General features: G+C 39.5%; 1 protein-coding gene across 2 annotated transcripts; it reads left to right on the top strand.

Annotated features, from left to right (window-relative positions):
* The first annotated feature begins 5,710 nt into the window (after window positions 1–5,710).
* Window positions 5,711–23,386, top strand: LOC122663603 (chalcone synthase-like). Of its 2 annotated transcripts, XM_043859201.1 has the most exons (3): window positions 5,711–5,856; window positions 10,040–10,044; window positions 22,185–23,386. In XM_043859201.1, the coding sequence occupies exons 1-3, from the start codon at window positions 5,743–5,745 to the stop codon at window positions 23,365–23,367; spliced, it is 1,302 nt and encodes a 433-aa protein (XP_043715136.1). In that variant the 5' UTR covers window positions 5,711–5,742; the 3' UTR covers window positions 23,368–23,386. The 2 variants fall into 2 exon arrangements, with proteins under 2 accessions (XP_043715136.1, XP_043715137.1); XM_043859202.1 differs by lacking the exon at window positions 10,040–10,044 and having other exon boundaries at window positions 5,711–6,849; window positions 23,321–23,386.
* Window positions 23,387–24,311: the final 925 nt, after the last annotated feature.

Genomic DNA, 24,311 nt, shown 5'->3' with positions numbered 1-24,311 from the left:
TAATGATTGAGCTGGTTAAATTGAAAATAGGGTAGAATCAGGGAACGGTTGGGAGAAATCTGGTAATTTGAAAACCAGAACTCAGAATGGCCTGAAAATCCAGTGGATTATAGCCTATAGGTCCTGGCGGGTTGTAACAAGGGCTAAAATCCCATGGAAAAAATTCCAACTCTATACTGGTGTGATAAGGCTGTTAATGACTTGCAGCCAGAACAGAGTATGGTCTCTTCTCTTGTTTTTTATGTAACAAAGTTAGAAAATAGGATTTAATGGTGGTGTTTAGGATTGGATGATAGAAGTTGGGGTTCAAAGTATGGACTGAAACATCAAGGGATTGAAAGGGGGCAGAGTTGCAGTAAAGGGGCGGGATTGCAGAGGAGTGGGGGCGGGTGGGGTTGCAAGAAGAAGAAGAAGAAGAATCATTTTTAATCAAAAGGGTAAAAGAGTCATCTTAAATAGACCCAGGGTTAGTTTAGGGATTAAAAAAAATATTACTGAGCCACGCCATGCCACGACTTAACTGACGGATGCTAATGACATGGGTGTATAATAATAATTTATTATAAACTGTTGGGATAAGGGTGTAATTGGGTAAAGTTGAGGGGAGGAATGTGTAATCAAGGCAGAGTACAGGGGAGGGGGATGTAATTTATCCTAATTAATAAGTAGGAACATCACCACCATTCTTAAGTTAGCATTCTCAAATGGATCTTTAAATGTACAATCAAATCTTTGGTAAAATAGTATATGAGAGTCTAAAAGACAAGTTGTACTAGCCAAAATTGAAAGACTAAAAACTTAAAGGGTTTTGACCTTAGCTCTCATGAGTCATGACCTTGAGTCTTAAGAATTATATAATATATAGGGTTATAATGTGAAGTTATTCCAGTTTCACCAATTCCTAATTGATAGATCCGGTACTAGACCAATAACTTATCGGTGATCCATGATCGGATCAATAAGTTATTGGGTGGGTCAGTTTCAATTCCTAGCTGATCGATTCTAGTCCAAAATTGACACCCTTACATTTTTATAACATGGAAAACTCTTTTAAAAAACTAACTAGCGAGGGAATGCCATCTGGGCCTCTAGAGCCTACACGCACGTTGGCCAATGGGAGCACAGATGCAAACGTTGACCTAGGCAGAATTTCCACCTTTCCATGGGGTAGGGCGATATTGTGTGACTGTATCTAAGTGCAGGAATCACATTGGCCACATGATGAGGTAGCCTTCTTTTTCCCAAAACTAATTAAAAACAAGGGTCTAAAGTGAGTACGAATGCCAAACACACCTTATGTATGGTGTATAATTGTGTGTGGGTGTGTCATGTGATTCATGTGTACATGTGATGTGAGGATGCTTTTTAGTCCAGAATATATTCCTTCCCACAAAAGAAACAAAGTCCACATTACATATGGTTACAACATTCGAAGGCTTAGATCTAAATAACCCCCACTTACAAATTCTTGTACAGAATTGACACATAATACACACGATCCACCACTTTTGTCAATATCTGTTAATGTTAAAATAAAATTATTTGGTTTACTGGTCGCAGGAAATTATGAACCCGATCATAAACTTGCACAGTGGATTTTTTACATTTTGTTAGAAAGACATCATTTCCTAACAGATGCAGGTAGATTGCTGGCAAAAGATGACAAGGATGCTGAACTTTTTGGGATTGTTCAATGACGGAAAGCAGTTAAGAAGAAACATATTAATCTAAAAGAAATTTTTCAACAAGGGGTTTTGTGAAATATTTAATCCTCATACCTCTACTCCCATCCCTTGGAACATTATAAACAACTACTGTAAATTGACAGAAGCTACTGAGAACTTTACTAATATAGATTTTAAATGGTGTGATATATCTTATATGCATAAAACCCTGTAAGTCCTTTTCCTTTAAAAAAAAAAAAACATTCGAAGACTTAGAGAATTGGTTAATAAGTATCAAAATTATTGAGAAATGTTTCATATGAGAGAGTGTTTCGATGACGCCAATACACAAAGGGGTTGAAATGATCTCTTCACCCCATGAAAGGTGGAAATGATTGCCAATCTAATGCTTTTGCATGCACTCTCATGGGCCCTTGCACTCATAGGGACCACACTCCTCCACCAGGAAACAATTCCCTTAAAATTATAAAGCAAAAGTTTTTATATACGACGGGCATTAAATGCAATCAGATTGACATAACTACTCATTCAAAATGATATAAACACCCTTACACCCCATACTTGACGGAGTCAATTGAAGAATCTCCTATGTACAAATAAATTCTTAATTATAAATAATAAGGAACCTTGTTCTAAGGGTGTCAATTGGTTTGGTTTTGGTTTTTGGGTCCGATTTTGATTCGGTTCAAGATAAAACGTGTGGAAATCGAAATCGAATAAGAGTATGGAAAATTATCCTCTCCAATTCCTTATAGCTCGGCAGTGTGGCAGTGGATGTCCGACATGTGGTAGCTCGGACATCCAACGGTCTGAGCTCAACATAGTCAATGAACTCGAACCATTAGATGTCCGAGCTGCCATGTGTCGGACATCCACACTAACACTGCCGCACTACCGAGCTATAGGGAATTCGAAAGGATAATAATCCATATTTTACCTGCCTTTCCAATGACAACTTCGTTTGATAGCGGTAGGCCCCATTTGATGATGGGACCGCATCGTAGGTAGACAGATGACAGCATACCTCAGTCACTTATGTGCACAATAGCAGTCAATCTTCTTTGTTGAAGGATTGGTAGAAGATTATGTGGATTTGAGGAGAAGACAAATCTTATATACTGTTTGAAGTTTTATTTTGATGGCTCTGAGACAGATGTAATAGACTTGTTTAGCTTTTATATGTAGCCACCATACATACTTTGGACATTTAATGGATTATGGACTTTATTTTGGATTTCCCCCATTTATGAAAGTCTTCTATCGTATTTGTCTATATGGGGAATTATGGATTTTAATTTTATGAAATTTGTGAGATAATGGTTTAAGTATGAGATCACTGATCTTATAGCCCTTATGGGGTTTGGTTCATGGCATTCTCTCTCCTCTTCACATGAAATGATCTTGTATAAAATCATTCCGCTGCCCATCATTGGTGTGCTCCTTTAAGTATTATAATCTTTTTCAACCGTGAATACAAAAGGGTTGTCATACAATTGCCGATTGATGGAGACCCACTTAGAGAGGACTCTATAAGTGAATGCATTTGCCACATTGTAAATCCAATGAATGGAATGACAAGATGAACCATCCACATACGGGAGATGGATACATGGTCTCCATTGTCCAAGTAAACAAAAAAAATTAAGGCTCCGTTTGTTTTGGCGTAAAATTTTACTTCGAAAATTTTACGTGGAATAAACAAATGACATGCCTTGGAGATTTAGTAGAACTAAAACAAGAAAATTACAAATTAATCAACCCCATCACCATGAATTGATGCATGACAAGTAAACAGTCAAGGATTGGAAATTGTTGTACATGAATTGCAGCTTCCTTAATTATGAAGAATTATAAAACTTTTTGTGTTTTTGTTTCAATGTTAATTTGATATTGCCTTTGAGATGATATTGAAAATCAAAGTTGTTTGGATGCATCCTTTCAACTTTGGCGACTACAGCAGCGAGACATATGAATGTAAAACTTAATTAATTTTTTGTCGAGGGAGCAAGAACGCTAACCCGTGTTGTGCCTGGGCATGTATCTACGTTCAGAGCCCCATACCTCCCAACGTGAAAAGACCTGTACTTCCCCCTGGAAAGGCGAAAAGAATCAGGGACAGTAGCGGTCTTTTCGCACTAGTCAGCGTTCCTTTTCCCTTAAGTCTATTAAACTAGGAAGGAAGAAATATAGGGGCAATTACTATCACTACCCTACACTTAGCCTATATTTACTAAAACTACCTTACCTTAAACTTCTTTTCTAATACTACCCTGCTTTTAAACTTTTACATCTCCTTCTACCCTCATGTTTTTAAATACCCAGATTGCCCTTCCTTTTCACCTACTAACCTGTTAATCTATTTAACCTCCCATTCATCTTCTACTTTTAACCTTTTTAGTCATTAAAATAGTAAAAAATGAAAGCACCCACCCACTTCTTCTCTCTCCCATTTTTTACTACATTCGTTTTTTTTTTCCTTCAATTTTTCTATTTAATTATTTTTTTATTCAACATTTCATCCTCATCGTTCTTCTTTGAAGTTCGAACAGATCATGGTTCTAAGTATCGGTATTGTATCACCTGTATCAGGCGATACGTACTGGTTTTACTAGTCATCGATACCAATACCATGTCGATACCGTATCGGTATCAAGGTACGAACAAGGGGTAAAATGGTCAGAAAACTCATTTTTTAAGGAGATTCAAGGGTAATTTTGCCCGATACAGTCGATCCAGGTCGATACCGTATTGGTAGCACGATATGGACAAGGGGTAAAATGGTCAGTAAACTCATTTTTTAAGGAGATTCAGGGCTAATTTTTCTCGATATAGCCGATCCAGGCCGATACAGTATCAATATCGTATCAATTTTGCAGGTTACCGATACTCGTTCCAATACCGTGCGTCGACTCTCTTCAAAGCACCCCACTTCTTCTCTCTCTTTCTGTTTTTATTTAGTTTGCTTTTTATTATTTTTGAAGAGAGACGATCTATTCCATGGTTTTAGTGCACGGTATCAGAACGACTATTGGTAACCTGCAACATCGTTACTATATCGATACGGTATCGTCCTGGATTGGTTGTATCGGGTAAAATTACCCCAAAATCTCCTTAAAAATGAGTTTTCTGACCATTTTACCCATTGTTTGTACCGTGCTACCGATACGGTATCGGCACGGTATTGGTATCAGTGACTAGCAAAATTGGTATGTATACGATATCGATACTTAAAACCATGATTTGTTAGAAGAACAATGAGAATGAAATGTTGAATAAAAAATTAAATAAATAGAAAAATTGAAGAAAAAACAAAAAAAAATTAAATGGAGTAAAATACGAGAGAGTGAAGAAGTGGGTGGGAGCTTTCATTTTTTACTATTTTAATGACAAAAAAAATAAAAAATAGAAGATGAATGGTAGGTTAAATAGATTAACAGGTTACTAGGTGAAAAAGAAGGGTAATTCGGATATTTAAAAATATGAGGGTAAAAGGAGATGTAAAAGTTTAAAAGCAGGGTAGTATCAAAAAAGAAGTTTAAGATAGGATAGTTTTAATAAATATAGGCTAAATGTAAGATAGTGATACTAATTGCCCCATAAATATATGATCTGTAGTAGACACTTTCACCCATGTCCACAAATTGGTCAAACAAGGCGCCTGTGGACTTTGTGGTTAACCTTTTTTTATTTTTATTTTTATACAGAACCAAAACAATGCTATCAAGTCAAACCTTCATAGGAAACTCCGTTCTCTCTCGGTTATGTCACATGCCATTTAGTAATCCACAGAAGTTAATATGAAGGAGTCTCATATTACTCTAAGGACAACCTCTTTGACTTAATCTCAGAAGAAATGGGTTTCAAAAAAAGGCTACTCACCCAATGGATCCATTCAATAAGCTAAGCTTCCGACTTCTATAAAACCCCAAGCATCTGTCTTGCTATTTCATCAAATCATCCATTGCTAGTTTCTCCATAGCCTTCCCTTCTATATTAATTCATTCCTCTGTTTCCGATTTTAGAACAAGAGAAGCAATGGGATCAGTTGGAGAAATCTATGAAGCTCAGCACTCACAGGGTCCAGCCACAGTACTGGCCATTGGCACAGCAAATCCATCCAACTGTGTCTATCAGTCTGAGTTCCCAGATTTCTACTTCAGATCCACAAAGAGTGAGCACATGATTGAATTGAAAGAGAAGGTCAAGCGAATCTGTGATAGATCAACAATCAGAAAACGTCATCTCTACATGACAGAGGAGATTATGGAGGAGAACCCCAACTTCTACAACTCTACGGCTCCAACACTTGATGCACGCCAAGATATTATGGTTGTTGAGGTTCCCAAGTTGGCTAAAGAAGCAGCTTTAAAAGCCATCAATGAGTGGGGGCAACCCAAATCTAAGATCACCCATATTGTATTCACTACCATTTCTGGTGTTGATGCCCCTGGTGCCGACTTCCAACTCATCAAGCTCCTTGGCCTTTCACCGACTGTCAAACGTGTGATGATGTATCATCTAGGCTGCTACGGTGGTGGCAGTGTCCTCCGTGTTGCCAAAGACCTTGCTGAGAATAATAAAGATGCTCGTGTCCTCGTTGTTTGTTCGGAGTTAAACTCAGTTAGTGGCTTCAAGGGACCTACTGAGACCGACTTCCACACCTTACTTGGGCAAGCAATCTTCGCAGATGGCGCTGCAGCTTTAATAGTTGGTGCAGATCCTGACACATCAGTTGAACACCCACTGTTCCAACTTTTCTCAGCAGGTACTCGAATTCTCCCAGACTCAGATGATATGGTTGAAGGTCACTTGCGTCAAACGGGTCTTTCAATCAGCTTATCCAAGGATGTAGCCAAAACTATTTCTGGGAACATCGGAAAATGCTTGGAGGAAGCATTCAGCAAGATTGGTATTAGTGATTGGAACTCCATTTTTTGGGTGTCTCATCCTGGTGGACCGGCAATTTTGGACCTGATGGAAGCGACCCTTGGTTTGAAGGAGGAGAAACTGAAGGCATCAAGGAAAGTGTTGAGCGAATACGGAAATATGTCAAGCCCCACTGTGATGTTCATTTTGGATGAGATGAGAAATAAGTCTCTTAAGGAAGGAAAAGCCACAACTGGAGAAGGGTTTGATTGGGGTGTGCTATTAGGATTTGGACCAGGTCTAACTGTGGAGACAATTGTCCTGCGTAGCATTGGTACAATTTAATCATGGCTTGCAGATCTTACCAATTTGTATTGGATTTTAGTTATGCTATGCTCTGTGGGTTTTCCTGGGGTTTTCTGTAGAGCTCTATATTATGTACCGTCATTGCTTTGTGGTTTTTTCCATTCTTTTGTTCAGTAAGGATTAAAGGCCCTCTTTCCTAAGTTTTGATTTTTGTAATTGTATAAATTTCTTTTAATAAAATACTACCTTTTTAGTGAGAATACAAATGAGGATGTTGAGTTTGCACTTTGGCAAAGGGGCTAGATATTATTAAGGGTGTTAATCGGTTTGGTTTCGATGTAATCGGTTCGGCTCAGCTCAAACCGTTTAACTAAAAAGTCTCAACTTTGAAACTATAACCGAACCATTTTTTAAACAGTTTGGTTCGGTAAACGGTTTTAATTTGCTTTTGGCACATTTATCTACATTTAAGAGTGTTAAATGGTTTATTCAATTAAATGGTTCGATTCGATTCAAACCATTTAATTAAACAACCTCAATTTTAAATTCTTAACCGAATCATTTATTAAAGAGTTTCACAATTTTGATAAACAGTTTTGGTTTGATTTTAACACCCTTAGCTATTATTAAGGATGGCTCGCATCCCAAAGAATTATACTCTGTTAGGTTAATTTGTTTATGTCATGATAAGAGGATCACCCAAATTCCTTCGTATGGGTTGATGAGTACCAACTTGATGTGCCTTATCAACCCTATGTTCCTTATTTGGAGCTACTACATCATGTAGAGGTGTTATTTTCTTTTTGTGGATGTTTAATGATTTGTTTCAAGTTCAGACTTTGTCAATAAATGACAGTATTTCTCTTGTTCATAGCAATTAACAATGAACCACACTAGCAATTTATTACTGTGTCTTATACATAGTTCACACTCCCTAATGTGTCACAATAACTAGGTTTGGCAATTTGGCTGAAGGGAACTAAAAACATTGAAATTGGACCGATTGAATTTCTTGTTGGTTTAGTTTCTGTTCTCATGAAAATATAACCTATAATATCGGTTTGGTTGTGGTTTTGGTTTATGTCGATTAGACCAATAAGACCGACCAAATGGACCAACTCGAATCCAATAAAAAAATTAATAAAACTAATAATTTTTGTTATTTATATACTTAATCAATGGGTTATAATGGATTGTAATCCATAATTGGAAACAAATAAAAGGAAAATTCCAAAAACAATTACTAAATCTGACATAATTTACAGTAGAATGATCCTTTCAATCATTCCCAACAGCACTACTTGTCACGCCCCCAACCCGATGAAAGATATTATACAATAAAGGGGGTGACTGAGAAAACACATGTCATCCCAATACCTACCAAGATCACAGATACAGTGTCCCGAGCCACAGTCCACCTTGTCATCAAGTCATCATAACAGTAAGGAACGTACCCAAATGGAATAAATCGTTCCAATTACAGAGTTATCGGCAACGAAATTTAATTAAATCATGTGAATTATAGAGCATCGGTTCTCTAATGATAACACATAGTACAATTTCAATATTTGTAACCATTCATTTCTCTCCTTATAATTAAACATAAAGTTTATACATGATTGTGGATGAATACATAAATTAAATAATAAATCACACCACTAGGGCACCATTCTTGGGTGTAAATTGACATCCAAGTCACAGCCACCGGCTCCACTAGATCGCATCCAACAGTGCTCATCAAGAGATTACCTGCATATCAACTAAAAGGGGTTGCACAACGGGGTTAGCTACACTAGCTAGTGAGGGAGCAAAGGAGAATGTACATACACACAAACACACAATTTCAAGCAATATGATGCATGCTAATGTTAGATTCATTTTTCACCTAACACACAATTCTATAAGTCAAGTGTATGCTAATGTGATAACTCGGGAGACACTGAGGGTCATTTGACTTATCGCCCCAGTGAAACCTCAATTATCACACGGGAGCCTACGCTGGTAGAAGCCATTAGACGACCTAGTGGCAGACCCCGATAGCCATTACTACCCCTGACCTGGCCTCTCCCACCTCCACGGGCAGCAGGTGCTCAGACTATCCAACACATAAACCCCTGTTGGCAAGGGTCGTAACATAAGGGAACAAGCATCCTAGCCACAGATATATTATATGCAAGTCCTATCGTCCCGAGAGGTATTCCGGGTGCATCAACGTCCCATTCCATCTAGTACCCGGGTACCAGCATGACATGACGCATATAGATCAGGATGATAAATAGTAAATTTCATAATTTAAATTGGGGTTCCAGTACCCCCGACACTGTAACCCGATACAATGGTGAGAATAATATCACATTCATAGTAGTTCACATTTGAATAAATAATGCAATGAGCACAATGCTTATATTTTATATAATAGTATGATTAAGATTGCTTAATATATATATTCAAGCCCAACAAAGTCACGCAAAACCCACTCACCTGGTGTTCGATCACGGCTTGAGGTATTTATTAAGATTTGCCTCGGTACACGCTCTCTCGTACTGGTTAAGTAACCTAGGGATGTGTAGAATAGTGTTAGAAGAGTGTAGGTGGGATCCCATGAGGATTCCCCAAGTGTTACTATTGTTAAGTTTGACAAAATACAACACAACTTCTTAAGTCATTCACTTTCAATATTTATCTCTATAGGTGTTATGGTTGTAGGACCCTAAGAGGATCACCTCAAGATCCAACAAGACCATTAAGGCCTAGCCTAAGCATTAGTCTTAGGATTCACGGGTTTGGAATTACTTTAGGGTTTTCTAATTCTAGGATGAGGTCACAAGTCTATTCGGATAGCAAGGGGACTTTTGAGGGTATCAAGGGTAGACCTTGGCACCTCAATATGTCAATTAATTAATATATTTATGGGACAATTTAGGTGGTAATTAACCCCCAATAAGACTTATTAAGTCTTACACAAGTAGCCACAATGTGGGCGAGGTCACCGGATTAAGGTTATGTTCTAGAGTTACTGTCAAAACATAACCTCAATGTTTGGGCCCACTTTTGAGGGTCTTTCATCAGATTGGGTCCAAGGTTCCTTCATAGAAAATATAGCCCTTTGAGTATATTTTACAACGCAACTTTAATCACGTTGATACGATACATATAGACAAAGTTATGGATAAAATACTGAGCAGCAGTCGAGCTGTCAACTGCAGACGGATTCACGAACGAAGGCACTCATGTGAATCTGCCCGTGCATCCGTTCGAACCTTGAGACACACCCGAGAGAGGCGGATCCATAGAAGGATACATGATGGTGAGTCCGCCGCTGAGTCCGTTCGCAGCAGAAACGAGTTTTCAACTCTGAATTTCCTCCAAATCGATCCCCAAGGCCCCCAATGGCTTCAAGGGCTTGTAGGGATGGTTTGTAAAGTTCATTAGGGTCCTAATAATCCTAATGGCACAATGCATTAAGCCATCTATGGTCCATACCCAATTACCCAACCCAAACTTGGGTTTTTGGGTGAAAATTCTAGGTTTATAAGGTTTGGTTATATGGTACCTCAATGGGATGAGTAAGGGTGCGCAATGGCATCAAAAGGGACTACAATCATCTCCCCAACAAGAGCATTGGGTCCCAAGTGGAACCCAAGCTAATCCCAACCTTAAGATTCAAAATCCTAAACTAATAAATAAGAAAATGGAGAGGGAGAGTTGGAAGATTCACTCACCTCCAATGGAGAAGCAAAACCCAAGGCTAGGTGAGCCTCCTTGACCTCCTTGCTTGTACTTCTCCTTCTTCTCCTCATCCTTTCTTTCCTTTTCCTCTTCTCCTTCTTCCTTCTCTTCCTTTCTTTCCTTGTTTGAACAACAAGAGGGGAACGAGAGAGTGTGAGTGAGGGAGTTCCCTTTCCCCCCTTTCTCCTTCTTCTTCTTCCTCCTTCCTTTCTCTCTTCTATGGGTTCAGAAATTTGGAGAAATGGGAATGAGCTAAAGAGCTCATACCCATATATAACTACAATGGGCCTTAGGGTCTATTTGCCTAGGTCCTTAAACCCCAAAACCCATTTTAATTCAAGTTGGGCCTTAGGGTCAATTTGGCTAAGGTCCTATGCCCTTAGGTCCAATTAGTTAGGATATGTTTGGCTTAGCTTAAGGCCCAAAAAGGTGTTTTAGTCTAGGGCTTGTTTGGCTTAGTCCAAATTTAAAAGAAAAACCATTATTTGTTTTAGTTAAGCCCTCTGGGCCCCATGACATAGCACAATCAACATTCAAAGGTCTAGGGTGGGGTCCACCATGCACAGGGGCATAGCCCCGAGGTCCGGGACACAGGGATGTGGGTCCCACAGGAAAATAAATCAAAAGGACAAGTAACAGTACGGGCAGATCCATGAGCAAAACCAGTCGAGTGAGTCCGTTTGTGACTCTGTTGCTGCTTTTAGGGCCCAAACTTCGAGGAAAATTGTGGGGCTTTGACCTGTACTCTCAGGACTTCGAGGGGACACTCATAATAAAATATTAGGTTCAAGGTCATAAGTATTGACCAATGCCACCGTGGCATTACCCTTTAGTAAGGTCCAATTTGCCCTGGGGTACTTGGGTATATTTTGAGTGCGGGTGTAACATCCCCCCAACCTTATTTAAAATTTCGTCCCCTAGATTTTACGCATTTAAGGGTCTCAATGGGTGAGGACTGTTAAATAACAACACCTCTAGTCACCCATTACATGGACTAAGTCAAGGGTCCGCCTAAGGTAAGGCAGTGCCTATTTGACACGGCAAGTCAGGACTTATAATTTCTTTTTCCTTATAGGGTCACAATACCACAGGAGGTGTGTTCACGGTGACCCGGAGCTCCATTGGATTAAGAGTCATTGGTTGCGATATATTAGGGGAAACAGGGCCTCAAATACTAAGTTAAGTCTCAAGGAACAGGAGGCTCCTTAGATCTCCTAGATCGGGTCGGTAATACACTCTATCATCTTGAGTTACAGGATCAAATCTTGTATAGTCCCTAACATAGGGTTCATAGTTGAATGCTTTCACTTCGGGTTATCTCATTACCTAACCCAACTTTAGAATGATTTAAAATATTGATGGAATCTCCTATTGTTCACCCCCAATACGGAGGGAACGCATTTGGTGACCCATTACCCCATTCATATCTATTGTTGGAGAAGGTCTTGTTACATCCTTCAGTTTCAGTTTCCACAACCTCATAAACCTACTACTCAGTCATCCTACAGGGGAAAGTCTATCATGGTCCTCTTTTAGGAGCCAACAATCTTTGAATAGTTTTAGCCTAAACCCGTTTTTTTAAACATGTCCTAATGATTAACCTACTCAGAATCTATCACAGTCAAATTCATTAACCACTAACCCGTAATCAACTTGACCATGGTCGGGCTCAAACTAACTGTTATAGTAAGGTCAAGGCAAGGTCACATTTGTAGTGCTGGGAGGTTAGTCTAGCCACACAAGTCTAAGATTTAAGGGATATAATTATTTATTTTATTTTCAATTCACACATATACATAAGTATAAGTTTGATAATTACATTTATACCCCTAAGAATGTATATGTCACTTAGGTTAACTCAATAGTGTAGGCAAGTCTTAGATGCGGTATACTAGGTCATTTAGAAGGTCTAAACACGACTCGGGACTCTACCTACTGGTCCAACTAAGGGCTCAAATGGACCAAGCAAAATTCTAATTAGAGTTGTCACTAGCCTGTGAGGTGTCATGAATGACCTCCCAGTGCACATGGTCTCTATTGCTCACTCAACTAAGCCATTCTAAACCAGCCTATTACTTCCTTTCTTCATGTCTGGCTACGAATCTGGATCCTATGCACCCCACTAAGGGTTTCTACACCACATAGGTTTGGGCTTCCTGTCCATAAATTTTGGATCGTTAAATTCGTGGGGTTTAAGGATTTTCATCCTCAAGGGTAACTCTCCTCCTTTCACGTAAGAGGGGAGCCACAACGTACACTAATGCCTATCATTTCTTACTGGCTTGGCCAATTGGTGCAAGCCCTAACCTTTCAATTTTAAGGCATTAAACTAGATCTAAGTAATCTCCATGAATGGGCAAAAAAATAGGGGTGTTAAATCTAGGGTATAGACACATAATCATCACATATAGGTATGGCCAAGAGGTCTTAAAGTTCTGGGCTCCAAATCCTAAAAGAAAATGGACGGATCCACGGGCATAATCAGTGCTATGAATCCGTTCGTGGCTCCTCCGTAAGATAGGCAGGACGGACTAATGGACGGATGTAGAACGTGGATCCGTTCGTTCATCCGTTCTCAGAAGTCTAAGTTTTATAAAAATACTAAGGCAATCGGATCTTCGGACGGACTCAGGAGAGTGGATCCATTCGTTGTTCCGTGTAACTTTAAGAGTGAAATTTTACAATTTTGAACTGGGTGGATTCACAAGCGGAATCATAACAAGTGGATCCGTTCGTGCGTCCGTTCCCAGAATTTTAATAAAACAGAGCCACGAGTTTTAAAACTCATTTTGGCTCCAAAAGAGAGGGACACACCCATAGGAGAAAAACTGCCACAAGGAACTTCTGTCCAAGCATCATTACCCCATTTTGGGTGGTTTTTGGCAATCTCAAGCCCTAAGATCGATCTCTTCTCCACTCAAGGTAATGTTCTTCTCCCCATTTCTTCCTTTCCATTTGCAGGGTTTGTGATGGTGTCTCTTCATCTTCCTTTCCTTTTTCTTGGATTAGGGATAAACATCTCAAGTTTGTGATTGTATTTTGATTCAAGTTGCATTTTCATGGCCATGTACACGAAGATCATGCCAAAATCGATTGAGACTAGGGTTTTTTTTGGGGGGGGGGGGGTTGAATCAAGCCTTATTCGATCAATGGCACTATGTTAATGGATTTCTTGTATGCCTATTGTGTCTTTCATTGAATTTAAAGTCTTTACAAGAATTTTAGAGATTGTTTGTCATGCCTAGTTGAATTACTTAGATTATTTCTAGGTATTTGTTGGGACACAATCCCCAAATTCTCAATACATTGGGAAAACTCTTCAAAACATGTTAAATTCATTCGTTGCACTAAAATTTCATAGAAAATCATTCCTTTGATATATCCTCAAACATTTTTTTTCCTTATTCATGTTGTTAGTACAATCCTTTGAATTTATTCCCCTTTTCTCTATAATAAATAATTCCTTGGCTCTTATTGGGGTCTTTCATTCAATCATTTGTTGGTTTGGCATTGATTGGGATGTAAAGTAGCCAAAAGCACATGTCATTCACATTGATCGCATCCCTTCACGCTTGTGCTATATGGTCCTCATATGGATTTCATATGTGTATCGATCTTATCTCTTTTCCCTTAATTTAAGCATATCTCCAATGGTATCTATGTTCTATTTTCTCATTGTATAATCTTTTCATCCAACAATTTTCCATGTTACATAGGCATTTTGCTTCTATAATCTTATTTTCCAATCATATCTCAATTGATTCCAATTTGGTTCACAATTGTTGTCTTCTTGGGTGGTGCCTTGTGTGCAGGAAAATAGCCATGGCCCCCAAAAGAAAGAGAGAGCTAGCCAAAGTGACTTCGGTTCCTACAGTATACAATGTGGGGAGGTTCATCTCGACAAAGACCAAATGAATCTTCAGGGAACACCTCCATGATAGGAAAATCTTAGTGGAGAGAGATGTAGTGGTGGAAGAGTTACTGGCTTACAAGGTGGGCGCCAGATTCAGCAAGCTGAAATGGAGTAGCATGCTGACTCATCCGGACTTCTACTACCACACATTAGTCAGAGAATTCTATTCAAATATGGTGTTAGTTAAGGAGGATGATGATGGCTTCAAGTTGACTTCTTTTGTGAAGGGGGTCACCATTGCTTTTAATGAGGTGGAGTTGGCGATTCTTCTAGATGTTTCTGTAGAGGGAGACAGGGCCTATCATCCCCCTGGCGGTGATCCTAATAGGTGTTTGTCCCCAATGGACAATCAAAAGTTGTTCAAGACACTCACCAACAACAAGTATGATGAGAATGAAGATCTTTCCATGTTTTCTCCTTCACAGCGGGTTCTTACATTCATAGCCAAGACCAATTTGGCTCCTTCCAAGGCACACAACACTCAGCCTTCTTTGATGTCAGCAGCACTAGCCTACTCCCTGTACACTGGCCAACATATTTGTCTGCCACATGTGATCATCCAACATATGGCTCGTGCGATGTTAAACCCTACCTGCAAGAATACTTTACCGTATGGAAGACTGCTTACCCGGGTCTTTCTGTATTTTGAGATTGACCTCGACCATGAGCCCAAAGAAACCAGTACTGAGGGGCCTTTTGGGTTCAATGCCATACAGAGGATGGGATTGTACTGTGATTATGATAGCTCCGGGGAGCAGGTCAGATATAGGGAGGGTGGAGGACCCAGAGAGGTTGATGAGGATAGTGATGATGACATCGAGTTCATGGGCGCCGTTCCATTTGCTGCAGGGACTTCTGGTGCTCGAGGAGGAGGTGGTAGTGACATTCTACTGGCTATCAGATGATTGAACCTGAGGATGTTCGAGGGCTTCGATGATGTCAAGAAGCAGTTCTCCAGTCAGGCTCAGCTTCTTGAGGGCATAGAGAAAGAATTGAGCGACATCAACACCTTCTATGGTCACGGTAGTGGCGATGGCACAGATGATTAGCCCAGTTATCTCTCCAAGCAATTTGAAGTTGTTTTGATCAGTCTTTTGGTTTCTTATCTTTTGATGGATGTTTGTGGAACTATTTTCTTTTAGTTTTCTTGCTTTTCTTCTCTCCTTTTTTTTTTTTTTTTCGGTCAGTTAATTTGAAAACTTTTGAGTATGATGGATGTATGTACTTTTGGTTTGGGTTGGACAAAATCATGTGTTTTGAGTTAGGATAGATGGAATCATGGATGTTGAGTTGGGGAGAATCAAAATCACTCCCAAGCAGGAATTGGAACATTTGAAAGTTAAACTTAGTTCTATATACATAGATATGCTTATATATTTAACTAATTCCTCTTATTTAGATTATTGTTGATAGTTGTGGGTTGGTTATATTTGATTTATCATTAATTAATGTGAATTATCATATGTGATTACCCACCTATTACTTACTCAGGACCCACCAAAACATTAACACAGTTGTCACTTAGCAGCCAATGTTTCAAATCCTAAGTTTCATGTTTACCTATTATCTTCTAGGTTCTAATTTCACCACAATCAGTCTTCTCCTATGTCTGCACACACTTATTTATGTTCTTGAGATTTTTAATTTAGAACCTAATTTATGGAGAGTAAATCAAGAGGTTATGCCAGACTGTAGTCAGTGCAGAGCCTCATTGCTCTGATACCACTTTGTCACGCCCCCAACCCGATGAAAGATATTATACAATAAAGGGGGTGACTGGGACAACACGTGTCATCCCAATACCTACCAGGATCACAGATATAGTGTCACGAGTTATAGTCCACCCTGTCATCAAGTCATGATAACAGCAAGGAACATACCCAAATGGAATAAATCATTCCAGTTACAGAGTTAGCGGAAGTGAAATTTAATTAAATCATGTGAATTATAGAGCATCGGTTCTCTAATGATGACACATAGGACAATTTCAATATTTGTAACCATTCATTTCTCTCCTTATAATTAAACATAAAGTTTATACATGATTGTAGATGAATACAGAAATTAAATAATAAATCACACCACTAAGGCACCATTCTTGGATGTACATCGACATCCAAGTCATAACCACCGACTCCACTTGATTTGCATCCAACGGTACTCATCAAGAGATTACCTACATATCAACTAAAAGGGGTTACACAACGGGGTTAGCTACACTAGCTAGTGAGGGAGCAAAGAGAAATGCACATACACACAAACACGCAATTTCAAGCAATATGATGCATGTTAATGTTAGATTCATTTTCCACCTAACACACAATTCTATAAGTCAAGTGTATGCTACTGTGATAACTCGGGAGAAACTGAGGGTCACTTGACTTTTCGCCCCAGTGAAACCTCAATTATCATACGGGAGCCTACTCTAGTAGAAGTCATCAGACGACCCAGTGGCAGACCCCGATAGCCATCCCTACCCCTGACCTGGCCTCTCCTACCTCCACAGGCAACAGGTGCTCAGACTATCCAACACAGAAACCCCTGTTGGCAAGGGTTGTAGCACAAGGGAACAAGCATCCTAGCCACAGATATACTACATACAAGTCCTATCGTCCCAAGAGGTATTCCTGGTGCATCAACGTCCCATTCCATCTGGTACCCGGGTACCAGCACGGCACGGCACATACAGATCTGGATGACAAATAGTAAATTTCATAATTTAAATTGGGGTTCTAGTACCGGCACACCCGGCATCGTAACCCGATACAATGGTGAAAATAATATCACATTCATAGCAGTTCACATTTGAATAACGCACAATGTTTATATTTTATATAATAGCATGATTAAGATTGCTTAATATATATATTCAAGCCCAACAAAGTCACCCAAAACCCACTCACCTGGTGTTCGATCATGGCTTGAGGTATTTATTAAGATTTTCCTCGATACACGCTCTCTCGTACTGATTAAGTAACCTAGGGATGTGTGAAAATAGTTTTAGAAGAGTGTAGGTGGGATCCCATGAGGATTCCCCAAGTGTTACTATTGTTAAGTTTGACAAAATACAACACAACTTCTTAAGTCATTTACTTCCAATCTTCATCTCTATAGGTGTTATGCTTTTAGGACCCTAAGAGGATCACCTCAAGATCCAACAAGACCATCAAGGCCTAGCCTAAGCATTAGTCTTAGGATTCACGGGTTTGGAATCACTTTAGGGTTTTTCAATTCTAGGATGAGGTTACAAATCCTTTAGGACAGCAAGGGGGGTTTTGAGGGTATCAAGGGTAGACCTTGGCACCTCGATAGGTCAATTAATTAATGCATTTAGGGGGCAATTTAGGTGGTAATTAACCCCCAATAAGATTTATTAAGTCTTACACAAGCAGCCACAATGTGGGCGAGGCCACCGGATTAAGGTTATGTTCTAAAGTTGCTGTCAAAACATAACCTCAATGTGTGGGTCCACTTTTGAGGGTCTTTCATTCTGATTGGGTCCAAGGTTCCTTCATAAAAAATATATCCCTTTGAGTCTATTTTACAACGCAACTTGAATCGCATCGATACGATATGTATAGACAAAGTTATGGCCAAAATACTAAGTAGCAGTTGAGCTGTCAACTGTGGACGGATTCATGAACGGAGGCACTCATGTCAATCCGCCCGTGCATCCTTTTGAACCCTGAGACATGCCCGAGAGGGGTGGATCCACCGAAGGATGCATGATGGTGAGTTCGCCGCTGAGTCCGTTCGCAGCAGAAACGAGTTTTCAACTCCGAATCTCCTCCAAATCGATCCCCAAGGCCTCCAATGGCTTCAAGGGCGTGTAGTGATGGTTTGTAAAGTTCATTAGGGTCCTAATAACCCTAATGGCACAATGCATTAAGCCATCTATGGTCCATACCCAATTACCCAACCCAAACTTGGGTTTTTGGGTGAAAATTCTAGGTTTGCAAGGTTTGGTCATATGGTTCCTCAATGGGATGAGTAAGGGTGTGCAATGGCACCCAAAGGGACTGCAATCATCTCCCCAACAAGAGCATTGGATCCCAAGTGGAACCCAAGCTAATCCCAACCTCAAGATTTAAAACCCTAAGCTAATAAATAAGAAAATGGAGAGGGAGAGTTGAAAGATTCACTCACCTCCAATGGAGAATCAAAACCCAAGGCTAGGTGAGCCCCCTTGACCTCCTTGCTTGTACTTCTCCTTCTTCTCCTCTTCCTTTCTTTCCTTTTCCTCTTCTGCTTCTTCCTTCTCTTCCTTTCTTTCCTTGTTCGAACAGCAAGAGGGGAGGGAGAGAGTGTGAGTGAGGGAGTTCCTTTTTCCCCCCTTTCTCCTTCTTCTTCTTCCTCCTTCCTTTCTCTCTTCTATGGTTTCAGCAATTTGGAGAAATGGGAATGAGCTAAAGAGCTCATACCCATATATAACTACAATGGGCCTTAGGGCCTGTTTGCCTAGGTCCTTAAACCCCAAAACCCATTTTAACTCAAGTTGGGCCTTAGGGTTAGTTTGGCTAAGGTCCTAAGCCCTTAGGTCCAATTAGTTAGGATATGTTTGGCTTAGCTTAAGGCCTAAAAATGTGTTTTAGTCTGGGGCTTGTTTGGCTTGGTCCAAATTTAAAAGAAAAACCATTATTTGTTTTAGTTAAGCCCTGTGGGCCCCACGACATAGCACAACCAACATTCAAAAGTCAAAGGTGGAGTCGACCATGTCCGGGGGCATAGCCCCGAGGTTCGGGACACAGGGATGTGGGCCCCACAGAAAAATAAATCAAAAGGGCAAGCAACAGCATAGGCGGATCCGTGAGCGGAACCAATCGAGTGAGTCCGTTTGTGACTCTGTTGTTGCTGTCAGGGCCCAAACTTTGAGAAAAATTACGGGGCTTTGACCCGTACTTTCAAGACTTCGAGGGAACACTTATAATAAAATATTAGGTTCAAGGTCATAAGTATTGGCCAATGCCACCGTGGCATTACCCTTTGGTAAGGTCCAATTTGCCCCGGGGTACTTAAGTATATTTCGGGTGCGGGTATAACATTACTATTCTTTTCCTGTTCATTTTCCTTTCTTTCTTCCCCCTGCACCCTAAGGAAAAAATAAATAAAAACTTTTAGGAGGAAGGAAGGAGGCTGTATGTCAGATGTAGGTCAGTGATTAGTCTAGAAGGTCCATAACTATATCAGCTTGGCCAAAGTGCTTCATGCTGCATTGACCAGTGATGACTTCAGTTCCTAAAGTTGTGAGTGCTTCAAAACAAGAGAATTGGAGAATATGCTAACTCATGCAACTAGGATTCATATTACTCTTATAAAACTATGTAAAAAACTTAAACCAACATATCTTCAAATTCCCCTCATGGAAAACAGAGTTTGATATATTGACGGATAAGAAAGTTACATCATTTGACAAAGAAGACAAGGTTCACATAAAGATGTCTACCAAAAATGGAAATAGATGAGCAATTGTGGTTCAACTCACTAGCAGTCACCCCTCCATGGGGTGTGGGTCCCACACCCTAAAGGCGGGCCCCATACCCCCATGGAGGGTTCAGATCTGTCCCCACCCGTTCCCATGGGGGTAGCAGATCTGAACTCATGTTTCGCTTATATTTTAAAAGAATGATATTATGTGTTTTACCTATCTAGCATGGTTGTGCCTTGTTGCTATTTCATTGGGCTTTATTACTCACTCCACCAATTGTCTTAAAGATCAGTAAACGAAGGATTGGTAGAAGATTATGTGGATTTGAGAAGACAAATCTTATTTACCGTTTGAAGTTTTATTTTATTCCATCTCAGTAGATGGTTTATGAAAGTCTTCTATCGTGTTTGTCTATATGGGAAATTCTGTATTTTATTTTATGAAATTTGTGAGATAATGGTTTAAGGTATGAGATCACTGATCTTAGCCCTTATGGGTTTGGGTCGTGACACTCTCTCTCCTCTTCAAATGAAATGATCTCATTTGAAACCATTCCGTTGCACATCATTGGTGTGCTCCTCTTAAGTATTTTAGCTTGTGCTTAATTAGGTGTATTTTCATAATGTAAATGTATTGGTGAGGATGCGACACATAGGTCAAGCTAATGTATGTAAGACACACATGGTATTTAGATAAGAAGATTATGATTTTGGAATGGGTCAAAAATGAGTTTGCATAAAATATAAGAAAAAAAAAATTTGTTATACTCATTCCAAATATGTTTTTAGTCAAAAATATGTCATGAAATGCTCCTAAATAAGGATTATTAAACACATTCTTATTATTCAGAAACGAAACGTTCCCTTACAACATAACTCTAAAGTGTATTTAGTTGACACTCAAATTTTGTTACTATGAATATAGGGGGGCGGGGAGTTTCAAATCTCTACGTGTACGTTCATCTGAACGTATGCTTCATGTGCCAATACCTGTCCATTTTGTTTTCATAAATATTCCTCTTCAGTTTCAAATGACAGTAAGTGGAACAGGTGTTGGCACCTAAAGTGTACATGCAAGGGTTCTCAACTCAAATAGACGGCCCATGTGTGAAATTGAATTGTCATATGATAGAAGAAAAGTTTTAGAGATAGGAAAATTTCAACCGAGAATACAAAAGGGTTGTCATACAATTGATGATTGATGGAGACCCACCTAGAGAGCATTCTCTGAGTGAATGCATTTGCCGCGTTGCAAATCCAACGAATGGAATGACAAGATGAAACCCCCACATGCGGGAGATGGATACGTGGTCTCCAAAAATTAAGGCCCCGTTTATTTCGACGTAAAATTTTACCTGGAATAAGCAAATGACATGCCTTGGAAATTTGGTAGAACTAAAACAAGAAAGATACAAATTAGTAGACCCCATCACCATGAATTGATGCATGAAAAGTTAACAGTCAAGGATTGGAAATTGTTGTAAATGAATTGCAGCTTCCCTATAAAAAATTTTGAAACTATTTTTTTGTTTCTGTATCAATGTTAATTTGATATTGCCTTCACGATGATATTGAAGATCAAAGTTGTTTGGATGCATCGATTCAACTTTGGCAACTACAGCAGTGAAACTTATGAATGTAAAACATAATTGATATTCCCATCTAGGGAGAAAGAACGCTAGACACAGTCGAACGTGAATAGACCTATGCTTCCCCATGGAAAAGTGGAAAGGGTCAGAGGCAATGCCGGTCTTTTCGCACTGGTCAGCGTTCCAATTCCCTTAAGTCTATTAAACTAGGAAGGAAGAAGTATATGATCTGTAGTAGCTACTTTCACCCATGTCCACAAATTGGTCAAACAAGGCGCCTGTAGTTAACCTTTTTTTTTTATTTTTTTTATACAGAACCAAAACAATGCTATCAAGTCAAACATTCATAGGAAACTCCGTTCTCAATCGGTTATCTCACATGCCATTTAGTAACCCACAGAAGTCAATATGAAGGAGTCTCATATTACTCTTTAAGGACAACCTGTTTGACTTAATTTCAAAAGAAATATTGGGTTTCAAAAAAAGGCTACTTCCAAGTCTAATATGATTGCATCACCCAATGGATCCATTCAATAAGCTAAGCTTCCGACTTCTATAAATCCCCAACCATATCTGTCTTGCTATTTCATCAAATCATCCATTGCTAGTTTCTACATATAGAGCCTTCCCTTCTATCTTAATTCATTCCTCTATTTCCGATTTTTTAACAAGAGAAGCAATGGGATCAGTTGGAGAAATCTATGAAGCTCAGCGGTCCCAGGGTCCAGCCACAGTACTGGCCATTGGCACAGCAAATCCATCCAACTGTGTCTATCAGTCTGAGTTCCCAGATTTCTACTTCAGATCCACAAAGAGTGAGCACATGATTGAATTAAAGGAGAAGGTCAAGCGAATCTGTGATAGATCAACAATCAGAAAACGTCATCTCTACATGACAGAGGAAACTATGGAGGAGAACCCCAACTTCTACAACTCTACGGCTCCAACACTTGATGCACGCCAAGATATTATGATTGTTGAGGTTCCTAAGTTGGCTAAAGAAGCAGCTTTAAAAGCCATCAATGAATGGGGGCAGCCCAAATCAAAGATCACCCATATTGTATTCACTACCATTTCTGGTGTTGATGCCCCTGGTGCCGACTTCCAACTCATCAAGCTCCTTGGCCTTTCACCGACCGTCAAACGTGTGATGATGTATCATCTAGGCTGCTACGGTGGTGGCAGTGTCCTCCGTGTTGCCAAAGACCTTGCTGAGAATAATAAAGATGCTCGTGTCCTCGTTGTTTGTTCGGAGTTAAACTCAGTTAGTGGCTTCAAGGGACCTACTGAGACCGACTTCCACACCTTACTTGGGCAAGCAATCTTCGCAGATGGCGCTGCAGCTTTAATAGTTGGTGCAGATCCTGACACATCAGTTGAACGCCCACTATTCCAACTTTTCTCAGCAGGTACTCGAATTCTCCCAGACTCAGATGATATGGTTGAAGGTCACTTGCGTCAAACAGGTCTTTCAATCAGCTTATCCAAGGATGTAGCAAAAACTATTTCTGGGAACATCGGAAAATGCTTGGAAGAAGCATTCAACAAGATTGGTATTAGTGATTGGAACTCCATTTTTTGGGTGTCTCATCCTGGTGGACCGGCAATTTTGGACCTGATGGAAGCGACCCTTGGTTTGAAGGAGGAAAAACTGAAGGCATCAAGGAAAGTGTTGAGCGAATATGGTAATATGTCAAGCCCCACTGTGATGTTCATTTTGGATGAGATGAGAAATAAGTCTCTTAAGGAAGGGAAAACCACTACTGGAGAAGGGTTTGATTGGGGTGTGTTATTAGGATTTGGTCCAGGTCTGACTGTGGAGACAATTGTCTTGCGTAGCATTGGTACAATTTAATCCAGGCTTGCTAATCTTACCAATTCGCATTGGATTTTAGTTATACTCTGCTCTATGGGTTTTCTTGGGGTTTTCTATATAGCTTTATTATATGCCTTCATTGCTTTGTGGTTTTTTCCATTCTTTTGTTCAGTAAGAATGAAAGGCCCTCTTTCCTAAGTTTTGATTTTTGTAATTGTTTAAGTTTCTTTTAATAAAATACTACCTTTTTAGTGAGAATACAAATGAGGATGTCGACCCAGCACATTGGCAAAGGGGCTAGATATTATTGAGGATGGCTTGCATCCCAAAGAACTATACTCTGTTAGGTTAATTTGTTTATGCCCATGTCAAGAGGATCACCCAAATTCCTTCATATGGGTTGATGAGTACCAACTTGATGGGCCTTAGCAGCCCTATGTTCCTCATTTGGAGCTACTACATCATGCAGGGGTGTTATTTTCTTTTTTTGTGGATGTTTGATGATTTGTTTCAAGTTCTGACTTTGTCAATAAATGACAGTATTTCTCTTGTTCATAGCAATTAACAATGTACCACACTAGCAATTTATTACTGTCTTATACATAGTTCACACTCCCTAATATGTCACAATGACTAGGGTTGTCAATTTGGTTGAAGTGAACTAAAAACACTGAAATTGGAACGATTGAATTCCTTTTCTATTCTAATAAAAATAAACCAATGATATCGATTTGGTTTTGTTTTTAATGTGTCGATTGAACCAATAAGACCGACCAAATAGACCAACTCGAATCCAATAAAAAAATTAATAAAACTAATAATTTTTGTTATTTATATACTTAATCAATGGGTTATAATTGATTGTAATCCATAATTGGAAACAAATAAAAGGAAAAATCCAAAAACAATTACTAAGTCTACCATAATTTGCAACAGAATGGTCCTTTCAATCTTTCCCAACAGCATTACTATTCTTTTTCTGT

The sequence above is a fragment of the Telopea speciosissima genome, chromosome 6, assembly GCF_018873765.1.
Source record: "Telopea speciosissima isolate NSW1024214 ecotype Mountain lineage chromosome 6, Tspe_v1, whole genome shotgun sequence".
In the NCBI taxonomy this organism is placed as follows: Eukaryota; Viridiplantae; Streptophyta; class Magnoliopsida; order Proteales; family Proteaceae; genus Telopea; species Telopea speciosissima.
The sequence above is the reverse complement of the archived record's forward strand: the minus strand, read 5'-3'. Positions and strand labels throughout refer to the sequence as shown.